The following is a 25,052-nucleotide window of genomic DNA, read 5'->3' on the forward strand; positions in this document are numbered from 1 at the left end:
GCAGTTTGGGGCAAGTCATAGTCAAGTCAGCACACTGACACACTGACAGCTGTTGTTGGCTGTTGGGCTGCAGTTTGCCATGTTATGATTTATTTTTTATGCTAAAGGCAGTACCTGTGAGGGTTTCTGGACAATATTTGTCATTGTAATGTGTTGAAAATGTATTTCCAATAATACATATATACATATATTTGCATAAAACAGCATATTTGTCCACTCTCATCTTGATAAGAGGATTAAATACTTGACAAATCTCCCTTTAAGGTACATTTTGAACAGATAAAAAATGTGCTATTAATCACTCAACATACATTTGATGCTAATATGTGGCTAGATTCAAAAGAATAAAGTTCAAACATGAAAACAGACAATAATTGAAGTCAAAGGTTTGATGTTATCCTGCTATCCACAGTAACATAGCATTAACTTCTGCTATCTGAGAAAGTGTGTGTTGTAAATCAGCCCTCCCACCGCCCCCGACACATAAAACATTTATTTGACAGCATCCGAGAGGTTTGTTTGCAATCTCTCCCGCCCCATAAATTATATAACTACAATATTACCCTGACATTTATTCTTGTCAGGCCAGTGAAACAATAACTCCACTGCGTCGTCATTCACTTTAGAGGTACACTGAGCGAGTGAACGTGCGTGGTTGTGTTTGTCTGCTTTGGTTTCACCGGTGACTCAGCAGCAAAATCCCACGTCCCACCAGCTGTTTGGGCAGGAAAACACGAGGAGCCAGTCAGCAACCTCTAAAGAACCATGAAGGGACTGTGTAGTGTAGTGATGCCACTACGCACCGTTTACTGCTTCAGAGAACCACTGAGTGTGTTTTATGGATCTCTGTCCGCCTTTAGAGCGAGAGTGAAGGCATGTCTGCCAAAACTATTGTCTGTTTTTTGGCATTTACGCTTAAAAAAATTAAAAACAAATTAATCAAAAACTCATCTCTTCAGCTCTACTAAGCTTAAATCATTCCATTACTTGTTGGTGCCATTCATAGTTCCAATGTGATAAGATGTAATTCATGTACAAATTATAAAATATTATTATTATGTGTGCAGAAATTTATAATTTTTCTTACTTTTATTGAATAATTAAATGAGTGCTAAATGAAGCACCTTTCAGTCTCAGAAGTCTCCACAAAGAAAAATGTAATATTTATAATTTTAAAGGGTCATTTCACCCAATCTGGCATCCAGGCTTACAAATAGTTTTATTTTTGTGATTTAAATATTTGATTAACAGAACATGGAATGAATAAATAATTGAAATAGTTCGCTAAAAATCAGCTAAAAGTAATGGATAAGCAGTTAAAATAATTTGCTAGAAATTAGCTAAAAGTAATGGATAAATAGTTGAAATAATTAGCTAAATAATAGCTAAAATTAGTGGATGAACAGTTGAAATAAAAAGCTAAAAAATAGCTATAAGTAATGGATAAACAGTTCAAATAAATAGCAAAAAAATTAGCTAAAATTAGAGGATAAACAGTTGAAATAGTTCCCTAAAATTACGGTGGGATTAGTATCAGTAGTAACAAATCTCTTTTGCTTAAGGCTGTCTTCTTCCTCTCTTTCTCCTCATGTGTTAGGACGGGACTCCGTTGAACTTGAGCTTCGTCCCTCTGGACATCAAACTAACCAACTGGGACGACCTGCCCGAGGCCTTCAGCCGGCGTCGGGAAAATCGAATACAGGTCTGCCCTTCCCGCCAGGCTGTGTGTGTGTGGGTGTGTGTGGGTGTGTGTGGTGTGTCTCATATGCGCTTTTGATATTCATGAACATGCGTGGGCGTGCATGTGGAGTTGGAATGTTTTCACCAGGGAGATGTCGCTAGTTAATGTGTCATTACTGTAAAAAACGCCTTGAAGGGGAACTCCACCGGAGCTGACTTTTTAAGGTTGTAAAAATGTGCCAGTATTTCCTGCTTTTGATTGATTAGAAAGATATCAAACATATGACTTTACATAATTTCCAAGATGATATAAAATCTGCATATGCTCAAGAGTGTAGTTGAAAGTCAGTAAGCCCATAGGCTGCTTTAAGGATGACCTTAATTTAACTAAGATCATTCAGTTTGATATCGCAGTCAGTCGAGATATCTCCTCTATTGCACTGACCCTGTGAAGATGAGGCTGTACGGGGTTATTAAACAGATATGTGTGAAATGACACCACTGATGATGAGGAGGAAGAGCCGGACAGATAGGTGGAGTGTGGGCGCCCATTTCCACCACTGCAGGGCCTGACGGAGGGGGAGAAGGAGGAAGGGTGATGGAGAGAAAGGAGAAAAGAGAGGGGGAGGCTTGGGTGTTTGGGCAGCCGAGGAGACCGGCAAGAAAAGAGAAAGTGCCGTTTTATGGCGGTCGTTAAAGGAGACGGATCATCGCCTCAAACGACCCCGCACGCCAACCGGCTAATATTAAATCCTGCAATCTGCCGTGGCAGTAACGGAGCCGCTGACAGACGCCCCACCTGTCACGTTGTTTATGTCGGTTTGTAAAACGAAGGCGTGAGTTGCATCCATCCCCTGACCCATCATTCACGCCCTGTTGCACTCCGATTGTCCATCAAAATCAATAGTAAGCAAGCGGTTTAATGTGGGCTGCGACACGGCTCGGAGGGAGAGGAGGCAGTGGGGTGGAAACTCACCGACACTCTCGCTGCACAAGCAAACATTTTGTCAAAGAATTTATGGGAAACTATTAGAAATGATATCAGAATAATCTATATTTCAAGCCTTTCTGCAACCTCGTACTTACGCCGCTTACCGGATAAGGCTGGCATTATTCTGTACGTTTCTTATTGTCAGCAAATCCTATGAAAAGATGAAACACTACGTTACTGCGTCTGTCCTTCCAACTTCTTTACTCTGTCTGTGGCACTCATTGGTTCCTGCTGAAGGCGTAAATCTTTTAAAACAGCTCATGAAATAGGATAAATAAATCCCTAAAAAAGCTGGACAAGCGGGAGTAAATAGTGCATTTGTTGGGGACTATTTTCCTTTGCGGATGAATCCACATTTAGTGCTCCAGTGAGTATTTACAGCAGTAGGATGGTGTTTGTGGGATTGAGTCAGAATAAACTAAAGGGCCTTTTAATGTTTTTTTTTTATAGTTTTTGGACAACAACGGAGCTCTATGTTGTTGTTTTTATGGGATTTACTGGCAATAACACTAATAAAAGAATATCTTTTAAGACAGGGGGGCGCCGAAGATCACCAGGGGTGCAACAGGATTTGTCTGCTTTGAGGTTGTCAAAATGTATTTGCTCATGTATATTCAAAATCCTAATAACATATTTACTGGATGATTTATAGAAAGGTCTGTGAATAAACTAGGGCTGTCAATCAATTAATATATTTAATCACGATGAATTGCACATTTTTTATCTGTTCAAAATGTACCTTAAAGGGAGATTTGTTAAGTATTTAATACTCTTATCAACATGGGAGTGGACAAATATGCTGCTTTATGCAAATGTATGTATATAGTTATTATTAGAAATCAATTAACACAAAACAATGACAGATATTGTCCAGAAACCTTCACAGGTACTGCATTTAGCATAGAAAATATGCCCCAAACTGCATGTGATTATCATAAAGTGGGCATGTCTGTAAAGGGGAGACTCGTGGGTACCCATAGAACCCATTTACATTCACATGTCTTGAGGTCAGAGGTCAAGGGACCCCTTTGAAAATGACCATGACAGTTTTTCCTCTAGCTTTAAAACTGAGCCCGCTGCAACCTAAAAATTGCGAGTTGCCTTGATGCGTTAAAGAAATTAGTGGCGTTAAAACGTATATGCGTCAACACGTTAATATAACGTTAATGTTTGCTACATAGTAGAAAAATCTAACAAAGTATTCAGCTTCAATCCATATTTGTTGGCGTTTAGCCTTTCAAAAAACGATTTGCTCTTCCGCTTGACACACCTAAAGCAATAAAGTGTCTAGCAACACCATAAATTATATTTATTCAACCACAATAACCAAAAATCTATTATGGCTCTAATGCTTTTATAGCAAATTCATTAAGTCGTTACAAAAAAATATATTGTATCTGCATTCGCTCCGTTAGGACGTCATCTCTTTATTAATGTTGACGAAACTGACGAGTTGTATTCATTGATTTAATAAAAAAAGACCAAGAAAAAGGAAAATAGGTTGGGATCCACAGCTATAAGAGATAAAAGCATGATTAATATTCAACTTTATCCAGCTTCTCAGTGATGAATCAAAGCCCTCCCGGTTCCCACCCACACAACGTCTGACACTCACCTATTATTAACCCATCCAACCTTTGGAGGAGCTTGAAGCTGGAGCATCCCACTCTCCTCCTCATTCATCTGAGGTCTAATTCGGCTCCTTGACCTCACCGAACACTCACCATCCCAGGATGTATTTAATATAAGCTCTGCTGCTTTTTAACATTTACTTTTAATGAGAAGTTGGTGATATTTCTGTAAAATATGCACAAGTCAACTGCAGAAGCATCAACAAAGCAAACCTGGGTTTGAAAGCTGTTTTGTTTTCACATAAATAATCTTTTTGTGAGAGTGGGTATCATCCATGGAGAAAGAACCCTCTCTAGTGTAATATACGTAGGTAAATTGCCCATTAGGCCTTGGTGCTTGGTGCGCTATTTGTTATTTTGCCAGTGGATTTTCTTTGAATCCTTGACTTGGCTGAAAGCATATACAGCTCTCTCTTGCTTTGATGGGTTTTATTCAGCTATCTGGAAAACGGTCTCCGCGTGTGTGTGTCGGTGTGTGTGCGTGCGTTCGATTGTTTTCAGCAAAAGTGTATTTTCAAAATTGAAAAAATGTTTTGCTCTTAAAGAGCCTCCAATATCCAAACTATCAATTTGTGTTGTGAAGATGAAGGCTCCAGCGGTTTTCGGTTTTAGCTCGAAATTGAATATGAAGTGAGGTGTCGTGTCCCCCTCCTCCATCCTCCTCCCACAGGTGCTGAGGTTCGTTCAGGAGTGGAATAGCCTGGCAGCCATGAAGCAGAAACTGCTCCGTCGCAGCGACCTCCTCTTCCACAGCCCCACTTTGGGCCTGCAGCAGCTGGCCGCCGCCCAGCGCCCTCACTCCAGCACAAACAGGTCAGCTTCTAGCTGGGGATATGTTCTTGAAGGAAACATTACGCTTCTTTGACTTTCAGATACTTCGCTTACCTTCGCTCCCTAGAACAGCAATTGGTTATCATAGCATAGCAACCGTAACTATGTAAAGAGTCTGGATGCATTTTTGGGGAGGTTGAGTCAGCAATGTTTTTTTTTTCCAAGGATGGTGAAGGCATGACCGGCCTGACACTGCCTCTGATTGGCTTACCCTGATATCCTCATGCCTAAACCCTAACCAATGAAGGCAACGAGTGCTAGCCAATCAGAGGCAGAGTGGGGCGGGTCATGACTTCCAGTGAGCTCACGTCCCATACTCATACTAATCTAGTATACATCCAGGCATTTCTCACGTACACAAAATGTATTTATTTTTTATTTTATTGATATTTTTGCAGGGACAATTAAAGTTATTTGCACCAGAATTAGTATCTGTTGTCACATACTATGCTGTCGGAACGCACTAAATACTAAATTTTACGTTATATTTACCATGCAATTTCGAACAGAACTGGTGTTTTCAACCAATCTAATTACTAAACTAGATACAGCCTAGCAACAGTCGTCAATTAAGGGGACAAAATCGATGGTTGCCAGCTAGAAACTGCTTCTGTTCAACTCAAAAAATGGTGAAAATGTAAGTAAATCTTCCCGTTATCAGTGTAAATACATCTGTAAATTGCAACAAGGGAACAAATATGTCTTCCCCCCTGAGCTGAGCTGATCAGAAAGAAGTCATTTTAAAATAGTGGAAGCAGTGAAATAAATTATGTGTTGCGTTATGTCAGAAAACCAGAAAGCAATGTGTGAGATTTCACAGAGAAACCAGTCGATTTGTAAATACTAACTGCCCCCGGGCGTCATGGAAGGCTTGAATAGTATGTGTGTGTGTGTGTGGGTGTATCAAAGGGTGTCAGCTGAGGCATAAGAGAGGATGGGATGAACGCTGTGCATGTGTACATGTGTGTTTTTTGACAAACAAGCATTGTTGCTGGCACACTAATTACAGCTGGCGTGGATCGAGGCAGGGAGAGTTTGCCAATTACAGGGTAGACTCGTGTACGTGTGTGTGTGTGTGTGTGTAAGTATTTCTCAACCGGGGAACGTGTTTGGGTGCATGAACCTAATCAAGGTGTGAGTAGGAGGCAATTGGCCCGGCTTGATTTGATACCTGTTTGATTTATTCACTAATCAGAACCAATCAAGCTCCAGCTTCGGCTCAGCGGGGCGATCGCGGCTCACCTTCCCAGCTCCGAGACGCTCGGCTTTCAGCGACTTCAAACTTAATGCGCTTTGGCTGAGGTTTCCACCGCCGTAGATGTCTTCGTCACAAGCCACTCATTGTGATTTACAGCGATTTTAGAAGAGTTGAGAGGGTTTTAATCGGGTTTGCATCCCGCCTAAGTGTGCTCCATTGCTTAGATTACAAACATTAGCTATAAACCGTTTATGCTTATATAATACGCCCGAAGAAATAGAATAGGAGTAGAACGGACATTCCCAGGATGGTCAGAGCTGCGGCCATATTATGTGTACTGTTGCAATTGCGTATAAACTTCCGTATAAACTAAACCGACAAGTTGCGGACCCACTGAGGTGAAGTTTTGCATCGACTAAACTTGTCACAGCGTAGGAAAGCGCATTGCTTTCGCCAGATGTTGTCACCATAGCAACTAACAACAATCAACATTTCTTTTATTCATTAACGCGGAAACAGTTCAATGTCCGTTCTACTCCTATTCTATTTCTATGAATACGTTATAATAATAAAATAACAATACACAAGGATTTTCTTTCATGTATGTATGTGTGCTAATTTCCTTCATATTGGTAGCTAATCAATTTGGTTGCTAGGGAACATACGTAAGTAGCGGTGGTTAGTACCGCTTCGTCCGAAATCGCATACTATGCACTACATACTCAATATGTGTACTATCGTTCAACATACTTATGTGTGAATTTAAACAGTAGTATGCATCTTTTTGGACGAACTGAGCAGTAATTTCAGCGTCACATCCTGAGAGCCTCCTTGCCGGTTGGAGACATGTAACCATGGTAACCAGTGCCAGCCTCATGTAACCAAAACAACAGTTTGTGAGAATTAAAGTCTGAATTAATTACAGTTAAATTGTGTTATTAACATTACAGAGCTGTCTGTCAACGTCTGATATGAATGTTGTCATCACTACCGCATTGCATTTTTGGATATTAATGCCGCCGTAGTGTCCAGCGTTGCATACTGTAATATTTCACAGGGAATAGTATGCAATTTGCGTACTATTGGTTTCATAATAATACTGTTTTAGTTAACGATTTCATGTTTTTATTAATCAATGTCCAGGAAAAATCATGCAGCAAATAATAACTGATGACCAACTGAACACTATAGTATTAAAATAAGACTGTTAAATTCAAATTAAAATGCACAGGAGGACCATTTTTACGTAATTGGAGAAAGATACCTTCACAGTGAGCATACACAAATCATTGGATGATATTATTTTCCCAGATTGCCAGAAGGAAAAAAACAATCCCATTGGGTAGTGAAACTCTATATTGTAATGTGTGGATAATAACATTAATTCAGAAATCATATGCTATAGCGCAGTATCTAAAAAGATGGAAAATGGATAAGTAACCAGAACATTCGGCTGAATATGTAAAGCCCTTTCTGACAGCATGTCACTATGGAAGCTAATATTACAGAGATTCAATATCACACTTCCATTAAGTTTGGGGACTGAGAAACAGTCTCCGCAGAGGACCGTGATATACTGACTTTTAGCCCCAAGAATAAGTCACACAAAAAAGATACCACTCAATCCTACACCTCCCATTATGCAACTTTATAGCGTCTTTCATTAGACACTCCCTGCCTGATAAACACCCACATCTTTCTAACTCCACACCTCCGGTTTGTAACACCGGCTCGCTGCTATAAATTTGAAGTCTCAAGCCGATACTGAGAAAAGACAGAGTTATTTTCTCAGACTTGACAAAGCTCCTCCAGAGCCACTGAAGATGTTATACAACTGTTTTCACCTGCTGAACTTTATAAGTAAAAATCACCACTTTAAAGTTTTTAAGATTTTCATTACATTAGAGCCCGTTTGCGACACTATTTATGACCGGCCTTTTTTATTTGCATGTATTTGCATTCTATAATTACCTCTCTATGAAGTACGTTTAATTGTTACTGGCGGAGTCCGCCTTCCCTGTGCAGGACTCAAGTGGCCACAGGTGTGTCCTAATCAACCAGGACTGAAATTTTAAAGTCAAGATGAAATGAAAATGCATTTTAGATAACATCTCTTGTCATATTGTGTACATATTTAACAATATATGCAAACAGGTTATGCATAGGTTAATGGTTAAATGTATACATTTATAATTTGATCTTGTTTCTTCCTCGGCCGACCATTGTGGTGCATTTAATTTCCAACAAACCAGCTTGGAATTTCCTCCATCCAACATTGAATAGACTGTTTCTGTACCAGCTATGTCTGTCTGAGGCCAGTGGAGGAGAGCAGCCATCAATCAAAGCAGCTTCAGCTGAAGCAGACCGGAGCATTAGCTCGTTAGTTTGATTTCACACAGCTGTGCAGGGTCTGGCCTCGGTGCTGAACCGCAGGCCGGTCTGGGAGGAGCCGGCTCTGCGGGTCTGCAGGTACGCCGTCAGCAACCGGCTGCCGCCGCAGGCCTGCAGCAGCACTCCTGCAGCTGTGCATCAAATACCTACCAGCAGAAAGCCATGTCCAGATAATCCACTGTAGCTGTGGCTAAGTTATCCTGAAAGGCATAGTCTGACATTTTTGGAAATACACATTTGCTTTCTTGCTGGGAGTTAGATGAGAAGATTGACACCACTGTCATGTCTGTACAGTAAATATGAAGCTACCACCAGCAGCCAAACAGTTACCAAGCAACCAGCGGAGACTCTACTGCTCCCGGCCAAGTTCTAGTCCGGTACATACTGTAAGGAAGTGGTATCAATCTACTCGTCTGACTCTGGCAAGAAAATGTATTTCTCAAAATGTCAAACTGTTCCTTTAAAGGTGCCCTGCGGAGTTGTTTACATTTAGTGTTTCACACCTAAATGCATTGTGTGTATCCTTGAGCAACGTGTCTGTCAGTGGGATAGCGTGAAACCCGCAGGAATGTGTATTGCTGTTTGTATCGTGCATGTTCATGATATAAACATAGACTGTATATAAGAAGTGGATGTAGTCACCGTGATGTGGACTACCGTTTTTAAGCCGTTTTTAAGCCTTGAGCTCGTCATTTTGGCCCTCGCCATCTTGGTTGTGGGCTGTCGGCGTCTTGAATTTTAGACTTTGCCATCTTGATTTTTGGCCCTTACCATCTTGGGTTTATGGCCCTTGCTATCTTGGTTTTTGGCCCTTGCTATCTTGGTTTTTGGCCCTTCCCATCTTGATTTTTGGCCCTTAACATCTTGATTTTTGACCCTTGCCATCTTGATTTTTGGCCCTTAACATCTTGGTTTATGGCCATTGTCATCTTGGTTTTTGGCCCTTGCCATCTTGGTTTATGGCCCTTACCATCTTGGTTTTTGGCCCTTACCATCTTGGTTTATGGCCATTGCCATCTTGATTTTTGGCCATTGCCATCTTGATTTTTGGCCATTGCCATCTTGATTTTTGACCCTTAACATCTTGGTTTATGGCCCTTGCTATCTTGATTTTTGGCCATTGCCATCTTGATTTTTGACCCTTAACATCTTGGTTTATGGCCCTTACCATCTTGGTTTTTGGCCCTTACCATCTTGGTTTATGGCCATTGCCATCTTGATTTTTGGCCATTGCCATCTTGATTTTTGGCCATTGCCATCTTGATTTTTGACCCTTAACATCTTGGTTTATGGCCATTGCCATCTTGATTTTTGGCCATTGCCATCTTGATTTTTGGCCATTGCCATCTTGATTTTTGGCCATTGCCATCTTGATTTTTGGCCCTTAACATCTTGGTTTATGGCCCTTGCTATCTTGATTTTTGGCCCTTCCCATCTTGATTTTTGCCCGTCACCATCTTGGTTTTTGTGCATCACCATCCTGTTTTTTGTCCGTCACCATCTTGGTTTTTGGCCGTTGCCATCTTAGATTGTGCCGTTGCAATATAGGGACTCTCTGGTGTAACCATTGCTCCATAGCGCTACTAGTGGTCAAACACTTGTAGTGTAAAACATATAATGCATAAGGAAGCAGCAGCAGTCACTTGAGTGTACAGAATTAATGTCCAGCTGCATAAAAACATGCAAACACACACCCACACATGCACACTCTCCCAGAAGCGCCGTTGGACTCCAGTTTAGTGTAAGGTATCTCGTTTCATCCCTCCTCTGTGCTGGGACTGTTTGAAGCAGAGGAGGCTGGTGTGTTTGATGGAGACTTACCTTCTTCCTCATCTCCCCTCAGCTTCCAGAGAAACTTCTCCTCTTTGATGTGTCTCCCTCCTCCACTTTCTGCCTCCTGTCATCCATCTTTCCTTTATTTTTTTTTCTCCCGCTGCTACCTTCTTTCCATCTTCCTCCCAAAAGAAAGTATTCTGTCCAGATGGAGGTGGTGGAAATGCATAAAAAATGTCACTGCAGGACCAAGGAGAAATACTAACAGCATCCTGTTTAAATAGGTGTTTCATGGATGTTTTATTAGTAATCAGGGGAACAGAAACACATCATGTAATCATTCAGGTAGAATTAAATAACCCGTTCATATATATATTTTTCTACATGTGTTATAGGTCTGGGAGTCGTTCCAATTATTGATTTTATTTCAAAAGTGCTGCTGTTCATGTTTCATCAAACCAAAGTTCGAGAATTGACAAAGCCGTCAGAATAAATGTTTCTAAAAACACAACATTAATTATCGATCTACGTAACAATTAGCGAACGGCTTCATCGGCCGAGTTGATTGACTGTGAAACAGCCGTAGCACAGAGGCTGCCTTCCGTCTCTCCATCCATCTTTTCCTACCTCACCCTTGTTTTTTAAAGCTGCCGTTTCACTTTGGCTCCATTACTAGTACCACCGTGTATTTGTCCAAGCAGCAGATTGTTGGTTTGCATCACTGAACGTAATCCATTTCTTTCTAATCGATACAACAGAAACCTTTTCTGTGGATTTCACCTTGACTCAATGTGAAAAAAACAATTTGGAAACACTTACTAAAAGAGTCCTCTTTATTAAACCAATGCATATTGTCACATGGCCCAATGGATATAAGGATGGACGACACGACAGCTCCCCAAACGTGAAGCCAAAACACATTGATCGCCCTCTGGTGGCTGGTTGCAGTATAGGTCATAAACCCCCAAACTAAAAAGTCAAAGTACACGTCAAATACATTTTTCCTAAAGATGGTTTCTGTCATTTTAGGTAGTTCTTATCACGCCGATGTATGCTCAAGTGTTAATTTTTCTGATAAGTTAAACCGTCCTGAGTCTGTGTAATAAAACATGCTAATTTGATCATAAATGTAGTTATAGGGATATTATGATTCGTTGTTGTGTCTTTATAGCCAAACAGCTACCGCGGTGCTAATGTAGCAGCTAGGTGGCTCACGCTTGCAAGCTGCAGCCGTGCTCCGCTTGTGATTGGCTCGGGCGGTTGTGTGGGCGGGACCTCGATACCGCAACTCCTGTCCCTCCGATTTTGATATTTTGGCTTCACTTTTGTACAGTGTGAGGAAGTAGAGACGTGTAGTCCATCTATATATACAGTCTGTGGTAGAAATGCAGCCTTTACATACTCTACAAGAAGGCTTTGTCAGTTATCCAATGAGAACGAGACACATGCTGCACCTCTAACACAGAAATTTCAAAATAAAAGTATGTAACAAAATGTTACGCAAACAGCAAAAATCATCACAAAGCCACAAAGTACCATCATAAAAAGTAAAAGATAGAATAGTTAGAATAATTAGGAGCTGGATCTGTGTCTTTGAGCAAAACACTGAGTCTCTACCAGCTGCAGGACCGGTGTTTAGTAGCGATGCCTGATCTTTGACCTCCCTGTAGAGAAGGACAGAGAAAGGATAATTGCTCTACGGGGACCATTAGAGTGTTGTATCATCCCTCTGTGGAAAGCCTTGATGTTACCTGGGGACGTTTGTTGATTGGTCACTTTTCTCTCAAGACCACAGCAATTTTCTTCCACCCTCCAACAAACAAGTCAGAGATTTCTTTTCCCCCCTCCCGACTCCTCCTCTCCTTGTATTTCCTGTCAACTCTGACACCCCCGGGGTCATTTTAATCCTGTCCAGATTGACATGCAGTGTTTCAACGCAATTTTCGACTTGCACACCTAGCATCTGTATTACAAGGGGCCATAAAAACCAGTGGCGTGGTTGATGGATTAGATTAGATGATTGACGATCCCTGTGGGGAAATTAGATTGCTGCGGCAGCAATAGTGATAGGATTCAGCAGGGGAAGAGGACAAACAGACTATAAGCACACAAACAGAATTGAAAATAAGCAATGAAAGTTGTGCGTTTATGCACAGTTTGGTGCCAAGAAAAATATAAGCACGCATCTGGCGTTGCACTGAGGGCTGTTTGTGGAGTTCTGTGGGTGTCGGTGTGTGTTACCTTCACGTGGGTGAGTCCCAGGATTACCGCAGTCCCGACCAGATGACTAAGATTACGGATATGCTTTAGCAACATCAAATTGCCTATCTTACCTGGTACTAATGCTGCCTAGAGAGAGTTTGTGAATCTATCTTCTTGCACCTACTCCCCCATGCTCTACATGGGAATCAGCTCTCTGGTTATATAAATCCTCCGTTCCTTCACAGACCCATTTATCCCCAAAACATTCAGGTTGTTTCGCAAAATACTATAATTTTCTCCAAAAAAATCTTAAGTAAAAGCTAAAATGTTACGCAAAAGCTAACATTGCAGTGACGCGATACTAAAATATTTGTTAATTTAGCAAGATTATAGTCTCTTTGCATCACTAAAAAACATTTTTTCGTGTATCTTACCTGCTAACGCTGTCCAGAGAGTCTTCTTGCACCTACTCCCCCATGCTCTACATGTGAATCAGCTCTCTTCAAGCTCTCTGGTTATATAAATCCTCCCATTTATCCCATTTTCACAGGTACCTGAGTAAAGACGAGGTGGCCCAGGCCTCCCTGAGCAAGGCCCAGCAGGAGGGAGGCAGCGTCCGACTGGTCACCAAGGAGAACTTCTTCACAAAGAGGAGGTCTGCCACTCCGCTAACTCCACCGGCTTCAGAGAGGTAGGTTAAAGGGCGGATATGTGGGTGGATTTTCACAGCAGGAGAGGTCAAGCTGTCCTCAGGTCTTGGAAAAAAATAACATCCTATAGGCTCAACATTTTACAGTATAAAATCTTAGATTTCAAAATCAGCTGTGTTTGTTTACTCGGTTGGTTTATTCATCAACAGATTTAACTGATCATGTCCAGCCGTGTTTGTGGTTTTTTAACGACGAGGTTTCACGGAAGGTGGTTTGTGTTCGTCACGTGGCTTTCGTCTTTTGGGGTTCGGTGTATTTTCATTTTCCTTCCCTTTAGCTGTCTCCATGGAGATCTGTGTGTGCCTTGTGAGAGAGGCACAAAGGCCTGCTGAGCGTGTTAGTACAGTAAATATAGACCATAATACAATCTACTGGGTGAGATGCATCCAGCTCGCCCCGGGAGGCGATGTCACTATGGAAACATGCCTCAAACACACACTCTTTCTCATATTTACACAGCAAACGTTGGTGTACACTAAATGTCTGTGATATACAATGATGTGTTTTAAAGGGGGCCATGTGAGATCTGTGTTTGTGTACACAATACAAAGGAATACAAACGTATCTCTGAAAATATAAAAAGGTTACAAGCTAATATTGCTGTCTAGCTAACATGATAACAAGACAAATAAGAACATGAAAAAAATTATAATTTGATTTGATTGAAAAATATATTTCAAAAGCTAGCGTCCTCTAACATAAAAAATAAAAACATAAAAAAATAATATAGCAAGACTGTAATTTTAAAAAAAAAGCTTACAGTAAAAAAAAAACTAGTATATTGTTAAGAGAAATACTATAATTTTCTCTAAAAAATGTAAAACAAAAGCTAAAATGTTTATCAAAAGCTTATATTGCTGTCTAGTTAACATGCTAAAAACATAAAAAAAAATATTTTATGATATATTTTCAAAAATATATATATCAAAAACTAACATGTTGTTTAGCAGGAGACTATAGTTTACTCTAAAAAAGCTAAAATGTTTATCAAAAGCTAACATTGCTTCATATCTAACATGCTAATAGATGGAATGGTAACGACAAAAAGATATAGCAAGACTGTAATATAAAAAAAAATGCTTACAGTAGCAAAAACTAGTATGTTATTTAGAGAAATACTATAATTTTCTCTAAAAAAATGTAAAGCAAAAATTTAAATGTTTTGCAAAAGCTTACATTTCTGTCTAACTAACATACTAACAACATAATTTTATGATATATTTAAAAAAATATATATACTAAAAGCTTGCATGTTGTTTACATAAAAAGATATAGCAAGACTGTAATTTTCTAAAAACAAATTATTAACAAAAAACAGCATGTTGTTAATCAAAATACTATAAAAAAAAATTTAAACAGAGTTTATTTATACATTTTGCTAATACAACTCTTACAATCCATTGCACAAACATGTTTGGACTGGTATATATCCCACCCACCACCCACCCATGACAATACCCAGAGGGCACTCAAAAAAATAAAAAAAAAAGTGTACAAAAATGAATATAAATAAATAGATAAATAAATAAAAATAAATAATAATAAATAAGTTTATTTATTTACAAAACAAAATTTTAAGCAAAAGCTACATTACTGTCCAAAAAATAATTTGATAATGTAGCAAGACTGTAGCGTTCTCTTCATCACTGAGAATTTTTTTTAGCATTTTGTATTTCATAAACTATAAGCCAATATGGATTTGTATCCAAAGTTTAATTTCTTTGTCCCATTTTTTAGCTACATAATTAGACTACTGTCCAGCGTGTCTGTCGTTTACATTTATTGGTGGTGACTGAGGTGTTATTTTCCAGCTACACCACGTCAACCCAATGTAATAAAAATGTATAAAATAGATTCTTCCTCCTGTTTAACAGCGAGCATTCGCTCCGCTGATTGACAGCCAGACTCGCCAGCGTCAGATGTTGTTCCTCTCTTTGGTTTCCTTTGGTATAAAGCAGCAGAGATCAGCTTGCTGGTAAACATTAGCAGGCTGTGCGCTGTTTGCTGAAGGCATGTTGCGTGATTTCTGGGGTTTGAAGCACGAGTTACCTCACGCTGTGAAGTAGAGCTGCCAACATGCTCACTTGCTTTGTGCATATATGAATTTAAATTACCTTGAAGCTAAATGTAAAGTATGATTTAATAACATTACTGCAACAATTCTTATATGTTTTTCATTCAGTTACTAAGGAGCCATGCATTTCTGGGTTGCATTTTTTTTTTCTAAAGTGCCATATTTTCACCATTTTCAGATTGGGCACACCAGTAGAAGGTCTATTTCTGTCTCCCTTTCATCCACTAGATGTTGCTGGCACAGCATTTGTCTCTTGGTACTTCCAATTTTTGGTATCTTCTCAACTTTGAAGCAGCAAGGTTCCTTTTTTAGAGTGTTTTTTTTCCTCTTCTTCTCCATTTCAATGATTAAATCTCACTCTGTAGTTGCTCTGTCTCTCTGGCTCTTTGTTCCTCTCTCTGTCTGTCTGAATTGTAAACCGCGGGGAAAGAGAATTTAGTCCATCTGTCCCCTCCAACGTGGCTCTAGCACCCTGCTGGGACAACATGGCAAACGCCCAAACTCGCTGTCCTCTGCCAAAAGGACGGGCGCACGCACATACACATACTTGAAAAAGCTCTGCACATGCATCAGCATGTATATATGCACACATACCAGCCATATGTCCACCGACTCTGCATCTGCAGCGCACAAAGCAAGCAGATATGTTTTATGAATATATATTGAATTAGGTTTGCTGTTCTGCTGATGTTGAAAGAAGTGAGCTTTACAATGAACACACTGTTGGCTTACAGACTGATGTCAGTCACAGGGGTCAAGGTAACTTCTCTTTGAAGTTTACCGAGCAAAGGGATGAAAATCTGCAGCATCCATGCCGCCTGAAATCAAAAAGATATGAAGAATAGATTGCATGAATAGATGGAATCCGTTTATTTAGCGTCTGACATTGGAAAATAGTTCTGAATACTGTCATTTTATCATTTCTCGTCAATACCTTGAAGTATTTACCCAGCCTTCGATCGGCTAAGTTCACATTTCATCAAATTCATGTTAATTATCTCAGCGTTGCATTCCTTAGAGAAAAAGTGTGAAGCATTTAGGAGGATATATTGGCAGAAATTAAATATAATATTAATAAGTATGTATGCTTTAGTGTATAATCAAACAAAATGTTGTAAAAAAATGTGTATCAAAAGAATGTTATTTAGCAAAAGACTATAGTTTTGCCTAAAAAGTGTTTAGCAAAAGCCAACATTGCTGTCTAGCTAACATGCTAACAACATGAAAAAAATAATTCGATAATATATTTTTTCAAAAACTAGCATTTTAGAGATAAAAAATTAAAATTAAATCAAAATAAAACCTGAAATAAGGTTTTCTTTAGCTTAAAATGTTACTTAGAAAAAATTGCAGTGGCACAGCAGCACAGATTGTAACAGAAGAAGTAAGTACATAAAATAAGACAGGGCAAACAATAAATAAGAGTAAAAAATACACAAGCGATAAGAACGCTAGTAAAAGTTATATGTTAAAATAGGTAAATAAATATGTGTATTATAAATGATGTGCAGTAGCAGTAATGCAAACATTATATTCACGCAAACAAGACAAACAAAGACAGTGCAAAAACATATATTCACGGAGACGACGGCCGTGTTTGTACAGTATCCCAGAACGGACAAACCAATCGCGTCGGCCACCGTAGTTCTCCTACACGCTTGGCACGCGGGAGAAGTTTCGGTTGGTTGCAATCTGCAACCACACAGCTAGATGGCACCAGACTCTACACGCTGCACCTTTAACGTAGTTTATGCTAAAGTATACTGAACAGAGCTATTTTATTTTATTAAAAACATGCTTTTATGTCAAAACATTAATCTTTCGCAAGTATCTTTTATCATTTGTCACTCTGATGTCTTCTTGTTTTTCCATCTTCTCATGTTACATTTAGATGTTGTTTGCTATCAATGCAAACTTCTACTTCTATGGGTACAATAACAGACGAATGATGCTGCTGCTCTGAGTCTTTTTAAAGCAGCCAATGAATGAACTCCTTCGTAAATGTAATAGATTTCTTTCTCTACCTGTGTCTCTGCAGCCCGGCCACAGAGTCCTGTAAGACAGCGGAGGAGAAGCCGTCATCAGAGTCCGGCTACCTGCAGGCAGTGGACAGTGAGGGTGTCCCTCTGTGTCTGTCCTGCCAGCAGGCCTGCTCTACCAGCGGTGGGGCCTGGGACACTCGGTTCTGCAGCCACAGGTATAAAGACTCCCTCTGAAGGCTAAATATTAGCAAAATTAACTCTCAAATGTATGTGATATCTGGATTCTGGCACCCAACAACACAGCAAGATGACATTTTAGATGTGTAACTTTAGCCCACTGCTAGTGTTAGCCTCCAGTCTTTCCTTAGTTTTGCCTCCAGCTAACACCGTGACGTCATCATGACGTCTAGAGACACTACCTACATACAGTTTAGGAGCTATATACATGTGGCTTTAGATGCACGTGAGTTATCATGGTCCGGATCCTCCAGGTCTGTAAAGAGTTGCACAAAAGCGCGTCGTGTCAAATAGCAGCTGCAGGTAAATCATAGCATCCCTTTCTCGGAGCACCAGATGGGTGGGGCTTACCGCTCTGGGACCATCCAGGCCGTCTTCGGTAAGATATGTCAATCAAAGAAAAGCATATTAAATTAACTTTCAAATAGTTTTTGTGTGTGTGATTGCTTAAACTTCCCAGCACTGATTGTCCTCCGTGCCAAAGCCCACCCATCTGGCACCTAAAAATTCAATTAGACTCCGAGCTTTAAGAGTTTTCGTGCAAAACAAACTGTTGACTTCACCTTGTTGCTTTACCGTCTTTGCTTTGTAGAAGCAATACAGTTTTCTGATGACTAGAATAGATGGCTGTTCCCAAATTAGACAGCAAATCATTTCCTGTTAGAATCCACAGCCTTTTGACACAAATATTATTTTCAATGGAAAGTGGAAAAATTCTCCTTATTCAGTCTCTGCAATGTCTTGCCGTCCCTGAGCGAGACGCTGCTCATTCACACGGTACCTCTGAATAAGACCGCCAACTACATTTCTATAGCTGAAAATATGTCTTTGCGTCCCTTTAGTCTTACCACCCTATTTAAAGTAGAAATTCAATTTCCGCAAGTGGTTTTCAAGAGCCCATTTCAGGTCATTGAGTCAAGGTGAGATCCTTCGCTCCTCTATACCTGGATTTGATCAAACTTCACACAATGTGCTCCTTTCAGCTGAGTCATAACTACAGTAGAAAAAAACACAATCACGACTTTCTTCAGTTTCTGAAAATAAAGAATTCAGCCAAAAAGATTTATTTATGTTTCTCCCCCCCTCCCCCTCCCCCACCACCACCACCACCTATAGGTGCCAGGAGGAGTTCCAGTTGCGCTCCAGCCAGACGTACATGCGCTCGCGGGTGCTGGAGACGGAGCAGGGCGTCTGTCAGCAATGCGGCCTCAACGCCCACGACCTGTTCCTGAAGGTCCGCGACGCCCCGCCCCCCCAGCGCAAGGACATGCTGGAGAACACTTGGCTCGCGCAGCTGTCACTCAAACAGGTCAGACACCGAAGCAGAGGAAGACAGTTGTATTATTTTATATTCTTATATTTCAATGGAAGCCAGATATAAGTTAATTGGCAGCATTTTATTCGTGTAAATTAACCAAAACATTACTGGGACGGCAAACTTTATTACTCCTTTCAACCAGATCAACTAATTCCATTCATACCTTTCACAATAAAAGCCCTAAACATATAATATCCGAGTATTTCGCATTTTCGTGTGGTTTATTCATCACACCCACCGTGTGTAAAGGGCTAAATACTGAAGGAAGAAATATTCACCTGTGAATATTATATGTCTTGGGCTTTTATTGTGAAAGGGAAGAACGGAATGAGTGGAGCTCTCTGCGCTTCCTTTGTCGAGGTTTAGCGGTGTAATAAAGTTTGACGGATTGATTCAAACTACGGAGCCTCTGTGTTGTTTCATAAATATAGGCACAACTCAACCTGTTCCGCACAACGTAATTGGTTGACGCCTTTATTCGCCGTGGGAAAGCTACGTACGTCGCTTTTTCACCGCGTAATATTCACGTTCCGTGTGACAGTACTCATGACAGAAACAACAGTTGACGTGCGAATTAATCGCACCGAAAAAAACCGCTGCCGGTGTGTACAGCAGAAACACTAAAATATACACATCATCTTCCCATCAGTCTCCTGATGTGAGCTACATACCTCACAAGGAAAGACATTTCTTGCCTACCGTGTTTGTGTAAGTGCAAAAATAAAAGCACCCTGTACTCTCCATCCCACCCACCTACGCACACACACACACACACACACACACACACACACAGGTTGATCTGCACTCCAAGGGGCCAGCTCCCAGTAAATGGATTGCTGGGCCCATTGATTTTTTTTCCCAGTGCCAGGCCTCGACCAGTAAGCCTGTTTGATTTGGTTGGCTGTTATCCTGCAAAGCCAGCCCCCCCTCCCCCCCCCCCGCATCCTCACACGCACACACACACACACACACACACCTCTTCCCAGTGCCGCCGGCAGCAGCATCAGCGCCGATCGATGCACCGAGCTTTAGAGGAAACAAACTCAGCCACATGATAAGACGCCGCAGCGGTGGAGGAGCCTCGAGATTATAGGCTCATTCTTTGGTTCATACTGGGGGGTGCTGGTGTGTGTGTGTGTGTGTGTGTGTGTGTGTGTGTGTGTACATGGGTCTTTATGTGTACCTTGGGGTGTCTTTCGGTGTGTGCGTGTATGTGTTTAACAGCCATGTGTGTGTTGGTATTTTCTGTATTTATTATGGCCTTTAGGTGTCAGCAGAATTTAGCACTGTGTAGTAGTCGAGGTCTGGTGTAGCTAGGTGCATGGTTTTGGCACAAAAGCATGTTCAATTGACTGGTGAGTGTGTGTGTGTCAGAGACGTGAACTCTGCCCCCGTGAGCAGGCCTGTTCTTTAAATCTGTTGGGATCAATTCCAGCTCGCTGCCTTAATGTCGGCAGAGTAGCACTCAAAGCAGGAAAATGGATTTTTCGCCCTGAACTCTTCCCCATCAGGCTTCTCTCTTCTCTCTTTCTAATTCTCTCAATCATCTTCTGCTCCTCCACTTGCTTAGCTCTTGTATTCCCTCTCTTTTAAGTCTGCATTTGTTTTTTCTATTTCTGTCTTTTCAGAATAAAACACCAGCAACATACTGGTTTAGCTTCCAGGTCGTTTTATTCCCAGTGTCTCCTCGCGGCTTCACTGGAGCTCAGTAATAATCCAGCTCCTAGGACAGTCCAACCATTAGCTGTCTATATATAGTATATACGCTGTTGCACCTGCCTGTGATTAGAACAGATTTAATAAGTGAATTATAAATGAGAAGCTTTATTTAGATTTCATACATCCTCAGTCGCCTATTTAGGTCATTTGTGCTGAAACACTTTGCTCATTAATCAATCAACGGAAAGTCATTTATCAAGGTACTGGTATCTTAAACTATCTATAAACTACAAAACCTAAAGAATCCATTGGTACCAACCAGGTCATACTAGCTTGTTAGGAAGGAGGTTAAATAACGCTCCAAACTTGAGCTACATTTTGGTGAGGAAAGAACGGTCATGGCCATTTTCAAAGGGGTCCCTTGACCTCTGACCTCAAGATATGTGAATGTAAATGGGTTCTATGGGTACCCACGAGTCTCCCCTTTACAGACATGCCCACTTTATGATAATCACATGCAGTTTGGGGCAAGTCATAGTCAAGTCAGCACACTGACACACTGACAGCTGTTGTTGCCTGTTGGGCTGCAGTTTGCCATGTTATGATTTGAGCATATATTGTATGCTAAATGCAGTACCTGTGAGGGTTTATGGACAATATCTGTCATTGTGTTGTGTTGTTAATTGATTTCCAATAATAAATATATACATACATTTGCATAAAGCAGCATATTTGCCCACTCCCATGTAGATAAGAGAATTAAATACTTGATAAATCTCCCTTTAAGGTACATTTTGAACAGAAAAAAAATGTGATTAATCACGATTAACTATTTTAATTGATTGACAACCCTAATTTTAAGAACATAATGTCATTAGACGTACATTAAAATACTATAATATACACTACATCTTTAGTAACATCATGCGTTCACAGGTAATGCTCACCATGTTCATCATCTTAGACACTGGTTTCTTGGTTTCATGGTTTTCACAGTATGATGTTTACATGTATTATTACGTTACCAGTTATTACGAAGCCGTTAACATCTTAAACGTATTAGTGTGGTATTCATGAGTGTATTTCCTTCTGTAGCATGTTATTCCCTGTGGTGTATTTAACCTCATTTCTGTCTACAGCTGTCCATTATGTAGGCCGAAAGCATTGTACTGGTTTATATGTCTGTACCTGAAGCGTCTGATGGTGACGGATAACAGGAAGTCAAAGTTCACTGTCATTGATTTGGTGCAATTATTGTTTTCCTCAGATGGTCTTATCCTCGCCGTCATACAGGCTTACAGTAATCTCAGCATTTTAGAAACCTGCACTTTTCCTTTCATTATTTCCTGTTGTAGATTTCTGCCATTTACGCGTCCTCGCCGTCATGTGCACTCCTCCAGACTTATTTGTTTTTTATCCTCGTTTATTGTGGAAGCGCATTGCAGAAGAGCCCCTGCGGTGCAGAGATTTGTTTAATACGAATGGTTTGTGTGTGGAGGAGTGTGTGTGCGCTGCAGAATAACAATTTAGCACTCGGAGAACTTTACTAAAGACATCACGTCAGTTTAAAAAAAAAAAAAAAAAAATGAACTTCAGCATAGATGGATGGTTTTCTGGGAGGGCAGCTTGTTTTTGGCAATTTGGAGCAGAAATCATCGAAGGGTGGGCAGTGTGCTGATTCTATTCTGTGTGTGTTCTTCTAGCTGAATGAGATGATCCGCGCTCCGGTCGAAGGGGATTTCTGGCAGGTGGACCACATCCGGCCCGTCTACAGCGGAGGAGGACAGTGCTCTCTGGACAACCTGCAGACGCTCTGCACCGTGTGCCACAAAGCCGTACGTTTGCATCGCACCGCCGCACCCAGTGACAACACCGGCTTTCAGAGCCAAAGGGGCTTAAAGGGGCAATTTGTTTAAGGTGCACACGGTGGATGGAGCTCTCCTTTATCCCCACGTATAAGAAGCGAGCCTCATCACTCACGTTGAGGACCATATGTGATGGCAGTAATGTGGTCAAACACATTGATCAAAAGTCACACCATCCCTCACAGCGCTATATATTGCCTGTAATAACATCACATGATGTGCCTGTGTGACATATTGATATATAGCGTTTGTTGCCTTGGGAACATTTCCCCTTCTTCTTCAGTCAATATTTCATAATCGCACACTTCTTTAAAAACAATCGAGAGCTTTTTCAAAATAAAATCATGTGCTTTAGGTTCACGTTTTTGTCAGAGCGGGTGTCAGTTTTGGAAGCTTCATACGTCGACGGCGACGGAGAGCTGCTCGTCCCGATAAGGGGGATTCTCTCGTCGTTTATGCCACCGCTCAGACACTTTAATCTAAAGATGCTCGATATATTGATTCTTCAGCGCCGAGCTGCAGATTTAACCTCTTACATTGTGTTTTATTTCTTTTTTTTATCCACAGAGGACGGCGCAGCAAGCCAAAGAGCGGAGCCAGATGAGGAAGAGCGCCGCGGCCTCCAAGGTTGCGTCAGACATCAGCGCGTTCTTCGTGAGGAAATGAAGGTTTAGTAAAGCAAAGGTGAAGAGGTGTGAGAATCACATTGTTGAAATCCTTGAAGTGTTAGAAGTGTTCGCTCTGACACATCAAGATAAAAGGTTTCCTTTGAACTCCTTCTTTTCTTCCACCTCACTTTTCCGATGATATCAGCGGCGTTCCTGTTGGACTCTGTGGAGATCTACCTAAAAAACAGCGCCGACTGCATCGTATGCTAATTCAGCCGACTCCCCCCTCGTCCCCGAACCGTCACAAGCGCGCTAGTTTTGATTTATGACGGCCCCCTTTTTCTTGCTCCAGGCTGAAATGGAGCAGGTTGTTTAGAGAGGATGCTTCTATTTTCAGATTTTTTTTTGCAAACTTGGTGAAAAGAAGCAGGTGAGAGATGAATCGGGGGGGCTGCGTGATTAAAACTTCACGCCGAGTGTCCTCATTGGCGCCCTCAACAAGTGGCGCCTTGTGAATCTTCCTTTTTTTGGGAGACAGATGTGAAATAAAAGCTTATTTTCATCTTGTTTCATGTTGTCTTCTTCTGTTCCTCTGCTGCGGTTTGGACCGTAAATACACCAGGACGCCGGTTTGCCTCTGACAAGCTAGCAAATCGCTTCATCGCCTCAAGTCAAGAACATTATTGTCCGCGTCCACGCATCTTCCTCCTCTTCAGCTGTGCTTGATGATCTGAGCAGAGCTAAAGTCAGTCAGGAGGGCTATGTTTAGAGAGACGGAGAGCAGAGTTACTATGGAAACAAGGCTCCGGGTTCAGCAATGTCGGGAATATTGAATCTCTTCTTGTGAGAGTTATACAATAAGCCAGACAGACATCAGAAACTCCAATCAATATCAGCAGGCTGCCTGTGAAAGCGCCGCATTCCTCCGCAGCCTTTCCTCGTTGACGAGGCCCCGCGCTTGACGTCGCGGGTGTCGTCACGTCACGATTTGTCTGTCTGTCAGACGCGTCAAAAAAAACTCCAAACTCGGCGAATTCCGCCATCCTTGGAAAGTTTTACATTTTTCTGGCAGCCCCAACTTCTCCCAGCCTATCAGGGCGCTCGGTCGAAGCCACAGCTTCAAACTTTCCTCGCAGCCCATGTGGGTGCGCGCGTGGGCGTGTGTGTATTTCCCCTACGGCTGCTCCAGGTCTCCACTTAATAAGACCGTTGTTCCTCTCCTGTCCAAACCGACAAGCTCTGTGAGTAATGAACATCTCCCAGGCAGCCTTCCAACAACAGCAGGTTTCAGTGTCAGTCCCTGTCAGCAGCCAATGACTCTGATCTGCTGTTTTATTGCACCCAAAAGGTGCGTGTGTGTGTGCGGGAGAGAGACGGGGGGGAAAGTAGTGCGAAAGTGTAGTTTTTTTGCGCAAATAAAGCGTGTGTGTGTTTGGCAGAGGAGAAGTGTATATTGGAGGAGAGAGGGAAGTGTGTGTTTTCTCAGCCATAATGGGGCAGATGAAGACGTCTCGTGTTCCTCCCAGAGGGTCTGCTGGGTAAAGAGCAGCGGCGCGGCCGTGTGACACTGTTTGCGTTGGACAACCCATCAGCCCAGAGGAAAAACATTACCTCCGCAGGTGATGACAGTAATAAAGATGGACTCAAACACAGACAAGCGGCCGCCGAGGTTTGCATGTTTGCTCTCCGTCTAACCTCCCTCCCCTTTTTTTTAATTTCTTTAAAGCATCGGAGCTAAACTCTCTTTTTTCTCCATCAAGTGCAATCAGCGTCTTTTTTGCCTCGGTGCAACACTGCTGCAGAGACGTTTCAACAGGTTACATAGCAACACAGCACACTCTGAACGTCACATGGACAGAATTAGCTGGGCAAATATCTAGCGGAAATAATCACATATAGTTA

General features: G+C 41.3%; 1 protein-coding gene across 3 annotated transcripts in view; it reads left to right on the plus strand.

The window, feature by feature from the left end:
* zranb3 (zinc finger, RAN-binding domain containing 3) overlaps window positions 1-25,052 on the plus strand; it is a 102,606-nt gene that overhangs the window by 59,336 nt on the left and 18,218 nt on the right. The window contains exons 16-22 of one of the 3 annotated variants that reach the window (XM_074626495.1): window positions 1,598-1,702; window positions 4,973-5,115; window positions 13,248-13,388; window positions 17,520-17,678; window positions 18,817-19,009; window positions 22,381-22,512; window positions 23,110-23,226. In XM_074626495.1, the coding sequence (XP_074482596.1) occupies window positions 1,598-1,702; window positions 4,973-5,115; window positions 13,248-13,388; window positions 17,520-17,678; window positions 18,817-19,009; window positions 22,381-22,512; window positions 23,110-23,208 (972 nt within the window). In that variant the 3' untranslated portion in view covers window positions 23,209-23,226. Of the gene's footprint in view, window positions 1-1,597; window positions 1,703-4,972; window positions 5,116-13,247; window positions 13,389-17,519; window positions 17,679-18,816; window positions 19,010-22,380; window positions 22,514-23,109; window positions 23,713-25,052 lie in introns of those variants that run through there. The other 2 variants (XM_074626494.1, XM_074626496.1) reach the window with 2 other exon arrangements.

This window comes from Sebastes fasciatus, chromosome 24 (genome assembly GCF_043250625.1).
Source record: "Sebastes fasciatus isolate fSebFas1 chromosome 24, fSebFas1.pri, whole genome shotgun sequence".
NCBI classification, from domain to species: domain Eukaryota; kingdom Metazoa; phylum Chordata; class Actinopteri; order Perciformes; family Sebastidae; genus Sebastes; species Sebastes fasciatus.